The sequence below is a fragment of the Condylostylus longicornis genome, unplaced genomic scaffold (genome assembly GCF_029603195.1).
Source record: "Condylostylus longicornis isolate FDR11 unplaced genomic scaffold, ASM2960319v2 ptg000040l, whole genome shotgun sequence".
Taxonomy (NCBI): domain Eukaryota; kingdom Metazoa; phylum Arthropoda; class Insecta; order Diptera; family Dolichopodidae; genus Condylostylus; species Condylostylus longicornis.
The window spans coordinates 15,011,317-15,021,260 of record NW_026578009.1 but is presented as its reverse complement, the minus strand read 5'-3'; the positions used below and the strand labels follow the sequence as shown (position 1 = coordinate 15,021,260).

At 29.4% G+C, this 9,944-nt stretch overlaps 2 protein-coding genes across 2 annotated transcripts; both read right to left on the bottom strand.

The window, feature by feature from the left end:
• Positions 1-1,158: 1,158 nt before the first annotated feature.
• LOC129609829 (uncharacterized) lies at positions 1,159-3,314 on the bottom strand. The gene is made up of 2 exons (XM_055521954.1): positions 2,051-3,314; positions 1,159-1,997 (listed from the first exon to the last, which is right to left on the bottom strand). The coding sequence occupies exons 1-2, from the start codon at positions 3,312-3,314 to the stop codon at positions 1,159-1,161; spliced, it is 2,103 nt and encodes a 700-aa protein (XP_055377929.1).
• A 1,104-nt stretch (positions 3,315-4,418) lies between these two features.
• LOC129609828 (tigger transposable element-derived protein 6-like) lies at positions 4,419-6,995 on the bottom strand. Its single transcript, XM_055521953.1, has 2 exons — positions 5,632-6,995; positions 4,419-4,443 (listed from the first exon to the last, which is right to left on the bottom strand). Exons 1-2 carry the CDS (start codon positions 6,993-6,995, stop codon positions 4,419-4,421), a joined length of 1,389 nt encoding a protein of 462 aa, XP_055377928.1.
• Positions 6,996-9,944: the final 2,949 nt, after the last annotated feature.

The following is a 9,944-nucleotide window of genomic DNA, read 5'->3' as shown; positions in this document are numbered from 1 at the left end:
CAACTCTTCTTTGGTTGCATTTTCCCGTGATACATTATTTTCAACAGGCAATGGAGCTAAATTATGTATAGCCCTTTTAAATATGCCTTTGTTGGCTTTTTATTGTCGCCACTCGTACTAAACCATCTTTTCCAACTATAACTTCCTGTATTCGTCCCATTGGCCAATGTAAAGGTATCTTGTTGTCTTCTTTTATTAACACTAACATACCAGGCATCACATTTTGAGTTGACCTTGCCCATTTATTTCTCATTTGAAGTTCACATAAATATTCGATACTCCATCTTTTCCAAAAGTCTTTTCTTAAAGCTGATACTAATTTCCACCTGTTAAATTGGACAAAATTTTTGTATTCTACATTCGGCTCTGGAATCGATGTTAAAGGTTCACCAATTAAAAAATGACAAGGTGCTAGAGCTGTTAAATCATTTGGATCTGATGACAGAGGTCTTAAAGACCTTGAGTTTAAAATTGATTCTGCTTCAGAAACTAGTGTGCACAACTCTTCGTATGTTAGGGGAGCTGATAATAATACACGTTTAATTAATTTTTTCGCAGATTTTACAGCTGCTTCCCAAAGTCCTCTAAAGTGAGGAGATCTTGGTGGGGCGAAATGAAACTGTACCCCTTTTTCTTGACAGCATTTTAAAATTTTGTCTTTATTTTCCTCTTTTGTTAGCATTTTTTCTAATTCTTCAAATTCTTTGTTCAAAATATTTCTAGCACCAACGAAATTAGTAGCGTTATCGCAAAATAAATCTGTACAAATTCCTCTTCTTGCCATAATTCGACGCAATGCTCCAATGAAACCTTCTGCTGTTAAATCTGAAACAACTTCCAGGTGAACAGCCTTTGTAGCAAAACAACAGAAAACGGCTATGTAAGTTTTAGTGGGCCTTTTTCCTCTAATATGGTAATGTGTCATAAACGGACCACAAAAATCCACTCCCGAATGCAAAAATGGTCCAGCAGGAAGTAATCTTTTTTCTGGTAAATTTCCCTTTTTTTGTTCGAACATTTTTGGGTTCATTCTTGTACACGGAACACAGTCGCTGACTACTGTGCGTTGCGTGCTAAATTTTTTGCTTTAAGGATCCAATAATTTTGTCTGGATATAGCTATTAGAGCTGGAGCTGCATGTAAATGCTGTAAATGTAACTAATTCATGAGTAGTTTTGACACAAAATCAGTGCCAGGTAGTAAAATAGGATGTTTCGCAATTATCACAGTAATAATGTCGTCTACGTAAAAATCATCAATAATTTTAGCTGCAGCAGGGTATTTCAACATTTCATCTTTTGCTAATTGCTTTAGGCATCTTACTGCTAAGTATGGAGCAGCTCTCGTACCATATGTAACGGTTTTCAATTTATAATAATTTATGCTGTCTTTTGGATCATTTCTCCACATTATCATTTGTAAATTCTGATTTTGTTCAGCGACTTTTATCTGCCGATACATTTTCTTTATATCAGCCGTAATTACGTATTTGTATGTTGTGAACCTAATTAGAATATCGAAAAGATCGTCTTGAATGTTTGGACCTTTAAGCATGATGTCATTCAACGACAAGTTTGAAGTAGTTTTGCACGACGCATCGAAAACTACCCTTAATTTTGTTGTTGTACTTTCTTCTCGAAGAACACAATGATGTGGAATAAAATAATGATTTTTAGGTATATCATCAGCAGAGACTTTCTCCATATGTCCTAACGTTTCATATTCTTTCCTAAATTCGGTATACTGCATTTTAAGTTGCTGATTTTTTCTTAATTTCTCTTCTATATTTAAGAACCTTCTGAAAGCTATTCTTCTTGATTCTCCTAGAATTGTTGAATCACCCAGAATTGGCAAGCTGACTTCAAACCTTCCCGATTTATCTCTTCTAGTTGTGTTTTTAAAATGCTCTTCGCACAATTGTTCTGATTTAGTAAGTAGCTTTTCTGAATCTCTAACTTCTTCTATATTCCAAAACTTGATTAATGATTCGTCCAATTCTTCATTGGTAAAATGAAGAATTATGGAAATGCTTCTATTTCATTATGGAAACTCATTTTTCCAAAAACCATCCATCCAAAGACGGTTTTTTGTAATGTTGGTAAATTAGGCCCTATTTTAATTTGGCCATTTCTCATGAACTCTGCATACATTTCAGCTCCCAATAGCATATCTATTCGTCTTGGTACATTAAAGTTGGGGTCTGATAAAACGACATTTTGTAGAGGCCATTCTGCAATATTTATATGTCGCTGTGGTTGTAAACTTGTAATTTCTTTGATAACATAGACTTCTATATTTATTTCATAATTTGCTGTTTTTGAAGCAATTTTGATATTTACTCTGCTTGTTGATGAAATGCTAGATTTCCCGATACCACAAATATTTAATTTATCATTTTGGGTATCTAAACCTAAACGCCGCATTAATTTTTCTGATATGAAGTTCAGTTGTGATCCAGAGTCTAATAATACTCTACAATCAATTGCTTCTTGATTCTTTTTGAAGGCCGATATAACAGCAGTGCCTAGAAACACATATCTCTCGGATTTTACTTCACAGACTCCAGCCATATTTGATGCTTCTTCTTTATTTAAATTTAGTTCTTGTTTTTCGTTCGTCTCTTTATTAATATTTTTATATCTATGCAGCAACGTATTATGTTTTCTTTTGCATACTCTGCATCCAAATGACCTGCAATTATTCATACTATGTCCTTTCTTTAAACAGTTATAACATAGTTTATGTTTTCTTATTTCAATTTCTCTTTCAATTAATTTCATGCCCAATAATTTTTCACACTTGTAGATCGAATGAGCTTTGTTACATATTGTGCATCTTTCATTATTTGTTTCGGCTATATGGGATGAACCTTTTTCCCATTTTTGATTATTATTTATTTGTTTGACACCAACTGCTTCCATCGATTGAAATCTGTAATCCATAAATTTCAAAAAACCTTTAAGTGACTGCAATTCTTTTGGTGACTTCAACGACTGTTCATATTGGGCATGACTGTCTTTATCTAACTTTTTCAGGAGGATATGTAATAAAATGGGATCCCAATTTTCAAAAACTTTCAATTCTAAATTTTCCAGCATCATAATGCATTCTTGTGTTGTATCTAACATTGCTTTTATTTGTTTAGCTGAACCAATGGTAATATTTGATTGATTAAGCAACCTTTCTAATATATTTGATATTAGTAGTCTTTTATTGTCATATCGGTTACTTAAAATCTTCCAGGCTGTATTGTAATTTGACTCTGTAACAGTCAAATGTCTAATTAATTTCTCAGCTTCTCCGCTTAGATTCATTTTTAGATATCACACTTTTGTAGTGTCATTTAATTGACTTTGTTTATCTACCATCTGCGTAAATAAATCACGAAACTGCACCCACTTAAAATAATCGCCATTGAATTTAGGTATTTCAATGGTTGGTAGACTAATATTCGGAGTAACTCTTTGTGCAGTATCGCCTATTTCTTTTTTAACTTTCCCACCAGCACACTTTTCTTTTAGTTTAACAGTCATTTTAAACCACTCTTCTTCTAATTCATCTATTTTTTCTGGATCATGATCAAACTGGGTGGGATTGCTTACATGTTGCATAATCTTCTGATAATTTTCTTGTACTTTATTAAATTTCTTTTCTAGTAAATTCAAACTAGCCTCGTAATATTCTTTGGATTGGCCTTCTAACAAAATATTTGATAATATATTTATGAAAGAAGACTCACTCCTTTCGCAAAATTTTATTAAGTCTGGCACTTCCTCGCTAGGTCCAGCTTCAACTTTTTCATCACTTAATTGTTCCTTTTGTTCAATTAAGCTTTCCTTTTTTCTCATCAATTTTTGTTTGATGCTCTCATATAACTTTTGCGTTTTGCCATGATGATCTTGAACGAAGTAAAGATGGTGCAACATTTCGCCGAATTCACTTCTTATTGTATCATCATTTTTCTCATAATTCTTCCAAATTTCATCTATTTTACATTGCCTGTCTTCCACAAGTTTCAATGTTTTTCTTTCTTCTGGTAAGCTATCGTATGCTAAGTTTACCTCTTTCAATTTTTTGGAAAGAACTATCTGGTTTTCTGCTGGTTTGTCCATTATTTATAATTCTTGAAACACGTTCTTGAGCTTCTCTTAATGTCGCTGCTTGATAATCTCGCCTTGGTTGATCACGTCGGGGTCACCACTATGAACAAATCTTCGGTTATTTTATATTTAAAAAAATAGGTCCTTGATTGCTCTCAAATAATACTGAAGGGTAAATTAATGTATCACTAATTCAGTACAGGATTATTTGTCTTTTAATTAATAATTAACCAGGCAAGCTTGAATCATTTATTGTAGCAACAAATGATTCCCTTAAATTCTTATAATTTGAATTATATTGCAGGGTAAATTAGTGTATCACCAATTCAATACAATATTATTGCTGAAAATGAAAGTTCAAATTAGAACAATGTAGTTTTAATGTTTAAATGTTACTTCACTTTATTTAAAAATTCTTAACCTATTTATACAAAATTTTGTAATCAAAAAATGAAAACAACAATGGACCACCACCACTATTTTTTATATTGATAATGCATTAATATCTCTTTGACTGAACAAACAAATTACAAATTATCAAATTTATAAATTACCAAAAAATACATTTATGACAATATTAACAAATCTAATTTCAAAATTAAAATCAAAATCTATTTCAAATATTTTATGGTCAACAAAAGATAAAAATTCATCTGATTATGAACAAAGAATGCATTTTAAGCAAAAATAGACAAATTGTTCTTTAGTTCTTAACACCAATATCATTATCAAAATTTTCAGTTGCATTTTTTATTTCTTCATAATGTACATTACATTGCTTGCTAACATTACATTGCAGCATTGTTTTGTCGCTTTAACTGACAATTAAAGCAAAATACAGTCGAACTCGCTTATATGCACACCCATTTTGGCAAACTTTTTTGTGCATATATCCATATTGTGCAATTATCCACTTCACGCTTAATTGCAAAAAAATTGCATATATGCGTTTGACGGCTATATGCAAAAAAATTGCAATTATGCGTTAAACCTTTTTTCGAAAATTGTTAGTCCCACATAAAAATTGTTTATTCATATTAATACACGTATGTATTATGTAAATCTATTTGTAAGTTTTATTAAAAAATAAAATTATAATGGTTAACAATTCATTAGTTTGAATATAAAACAAAATAAAAATTAAATTTGTTTGTAAAAAAAAGCATTTTAAGGAATTGCATAGTTAACATATAGATCTGTTTACGTTTTGTACGTGTTATAAAAAAAAAGTAAAAATGACTAACAGAATTGTACGTACAGAATTGCATTGGAACTACTTTAGACATACATGTACACATGTGCATGTATAGTATGTACATATCACAATTATTTTATAAAAATAATTCTTTAATTATTTTGGCTTAAACAACAATCAGATATTTTTTTCTGTTTCAATTCTTTGCCTTTTAAATATTCTGTAATAATAATATCTTCTAAATTTTCTATACCTTCGCATGTTACAATATTTTTACAGTTTTTAAAATAACTTTGAATGATTTTGAATGAGTTTACAACTTCTTTCATTGTATACATTTTGGTGGCAATAGAGTTTTTACAAATTTCTTCATTTTCAATAGGATCATCTACTTTTACAGCTTCAGGTTCCTCCAATAGTTCTTCAATTATTTCGGAATCTGTCATTTCACCATAACATTGAATATTTGAATCAAGCTCAACATACTCTTGGAACTCCTCTTCACTCATACAAAAATTATCAGATTCTACCTCACAATTGTCTAAAGTAATATCGTCAACACTTTCATGGTCCTTTACAAATTCAGCTTTTCTAAAACAAGATTTAATAGTGTCAGATTGAACCAACCCCCATGCTCTCTTAATCATGTGAATTGCTTTTAAAATGTCAATTTCTTTATAAAAATCCTTTAGAGTTTGACCATTATCTAATGCAAAAAGTTGCTTCCTTACCAAACACGTCTTGTACTGAGCTTTAAAAGATCTGATAATTCCTTGATCTAAAGGCTGTATAATTGAAGTAGTGTTGGCTGGTAAAAATTCTATTTTTATATTACTTAATTCAACATCAATTCTGTGACATGCCGCATTATCAACCAAAAGCAAAATATTTTTCTGTTGTTTCTTCATTTTATTATTTAGGTCAATCATAATTTGATTCCATATTTCAGAAACCATCCACGCTTTCTTTTGAGAAAAATAAGGTAGGGGCACTTCTTTATTTCTAAAAGCACGTGGGTTTTTCGGAGTTCCAATCACAAAAGCGTATTTCTGAGTACCATCCATGTTGCATACAAATAAAATAGTGAGACGATTTTTTTGCATTTTGCCCCCAAAAACCTTTTCTCCTGCAAAAGCTAACGTACCTTGTGGAAGAGCCTTATAAAATAACCCCGTTTCATCGGCGTTAAACACGCAATCGGGTGAATAATCTTTTAGCATTGTTTTAAGAGTTGTACTGGTCCACGTTCTTGCAGCGTCTAAGTTCGCATCATTTTTTTCGCCCATTATCCGATGAAAATTAATGTTTTCTCTATTTTTCCACATATGAAGCCACCCATTATTTGGTTCAAAATTATTCACACCTAAAATTTCAGCAAATTTTTTTGCCTGCTCCAATAACATTGGACCGGTTATATTAGCATTTTGCATCCTTTTTTCGGTAAACCATTTTGTCATTGCTTGATCTACATCATGATGACTTCCTTTTCTCAACCTTTTTGTGTTTAAATTTTTGTTTTGATGAACAATACTATTCCAGTTACTTTCATTTTGCAGAATACGTGTAATTGTAGATAAATTTACATTATATTTAATAGACAATTCTTTTCTGCTCGCTTTGCCTTCTTTTATTTCTTCTACAATTTTAAGTTTTTCTTTTACGTTCAAGCTGGTTCTTTTTTTAAGTTGATACGACGCCATGCTAATACATATAGATATATTAGAAATAATAAATCTGTTTAGAATAGTTTACTTACATAGGGTTTTATAAAATTTATTTACATTGCATAAATGTAATTCAATCCGTACAAATTTTAAATATTACGTCCGTATTCACCCGCCTTTTTGACACTTCAATAAATTTCAAAGTTAAATTTTTATGTCAAGTTTGTACTAGGGATGACAGTGTATTAGGGATATATTGAATACTAAACTTTATTTTCTATGTCTTACACCAGATGGCTCACACCAACATTTTTTTATTATTTAATTGTAAAAGAAAATTTTGTGCTTATAAGCGAAAACTTTTGTATGAAAAAATTACAAAACTGTCAAAAAATTGTATGCTTATAAGAGTTTTGTGTTATTAAGCGAGTTGCAGTTAAGCGTTATAAATAGTATGAAGAATTATAGAAATTGCATGTGGGCAAAATATGCTGTGCGCATAAAGGAGTTTTGCTTATATGCGTGTTGCAATTAAGCGAGTTCGACTGTACACAAAACAAACGAAAAATTGTGCACAAATTTATGTACATATATGAATAAAGGTGTATTGTAAAAAAATTTTATTTTTTTGTGTTTTTTTTCTTCTTTTTTGAGTTTTTGTATTTTTTTTTTATTTTTTCTGCTTTTGCGTTTTTTTTTTGTTTTTTTCCGATTTAAAAATCATAAAACTCAAAAAAACAAACAAGTTGTAACATCCAATACGATCGCTATAGACGTGTCGTTGTTATAAGATTTTTTTTCTAAGAAAATGTATGTGGGCCAACCAAATGTTGGAAGTTTGGTCGTTTTATTAGGTTCGTCATTGTAGGTGACGTTGTTATAAGTGAATTCCACTGTGATTTAATTTATTTGAAATTAAAATTTTAGGTAAAGTTATTGAATTTTTATTTGTGCCCTATGTTTGTTTTGCTTTTGATAATTTTTTCAAATATCTTTAAAAAAAGGACACTTTTATTTCTGTGTTGTAAAGTTATTATATTGAATGGTGGATACCGTATGCAGAAAGTTTCAATTATTCTTAAAAGTTGATTTTATTTCTTAGTCACATTATAAGATAAGAAATGCCTTTTAAAACCTTTAACGATTAAATTCTCGAAGCAATAACGATGGTGGGCTGCGTGGTTAATTTTTTGACACATATTCCAAAAAACTTGAAAAAACTTCTTGATGACTGTATAAAACATTTTTACTAAAAATTTAAAATAATGCAAAAAAAAACAATTATTATCTATTAAGTAATCAATTTTCTTATAAATTTAATGTTTTTAATGAGTACTAAGTTTTGGCAAAATTTGTTTCATTTTTTATAACTATTTAGATTTACACATCAATATTTCAAACACCGTTCTGATAATTTGCAAGGTTTGCTTATGTTTTGGAAGTTTGCAATATTTTTAATAATTTGTGCTTCTCTGACATAATCTGTAACTGAGCAAATTAATAAATACAATTAAAGTGACATAAATAAATTTAGGTTAATCTAAACTGTTATTTCATACAACTATGCTGATCATTTTATTTTCTTTTGCGTAAAATAATAGTTTAGTTTACTTCAAATTTATTTTATTTTATTTGTGTTATATTTATTTTCTTCAATTCTGGAAAACAAGCATTTAGTGTTTAAATTGTATAATGTTTTGAGAAATTAACCAAGCCCAAAGCACAAACTAAACGGTGATTAAAATATTAGTACATAAATCTATCTATATTTTATAAAATAAACAAGGGTCTGATAAAAATTTGAGGCACCTGAAATTTATTAAGAATTATTTACAAAAAAATTAAAGTTACCATTTGATAATGTTAATGTGACTTATAATCGATAATCGATGGTTTCCATGATTTCTTTCCATCTTTTACAAGTTGCGGTTTAAGTATTGTATTCAGTAAAGTTAATAAAGTGAAATTTCTGGAATCTATGAAAATATAAATTAACTAAAATTTTTCAATTATGTATGTGGCTATCATCAAATAATTGTCTTTGTTAAGGTTACCTTGTGCTACTTCCAAAAGCTCCTTATTTTGCGAATCTTTAATTTGGTTTAAATGCAAAGACACTATTTTTTCCGCCATTGCTATGATTTTCCGCTTTTATTAAATGATGAAAGTCAAGTCCTAAATATAATTCGTTGTCCAAATATCTCTGTGGGTATAAGTAAATTTATATCATCTGTCGTAAGACTTGTCAGTACATCAATTTTGATTTTTCTTGCTAAAAATTTAAATTGTTTTGTTAAGGTTAAATATTGTGAGCAAACTACAGAATTATCTACTTATTTTCTCAGGTAAAATATTAGAAACATTGTAAATTAAGTTAGTTATTCGTGTATTAATGTGGGTGTGTGCATATACATAATTATTTTATTACGAGATATTAGACTGAATGCAAAACAACTTTTTAAAGTTGTACAACTTTTGAACTTATATGTATATGGTATCGATTTATAGTTCTAAATATTATTTATAAAGTTTTTAGTATTCTAAACTTTCCACTTGTGCTAGAAGTACATATGCTGATATATATACATATGAAAATATGTAAATAGGTGTGTATATACACATTTTATATATAAATACAGCAGGAAATGCAGGAATTAAATTTATTTATATGCAATTATATGCTTATTTATACGTATTTATAAATCTATATCTTTTAACATACATACTTGCAAAATTAATTTAAATACTTTAAGCTCCAATTTAGTAACAAGGATTATGTTGTTTCGCAAAAGTTCAGAAACTATTTCGAATGGTATTGCAGTCAAGGTGCACTCTTCCAATATTTCACTCATTGTAACAGGAAAATTTGTTCTTTAAATTTATGTAATATATTATATGTATATGTGTATGTTTGATGATAGAAGTTTCAACTTGATGATGAAATTACTTCTAACATAAAAAATTTATGACACTTTGCTATATTTA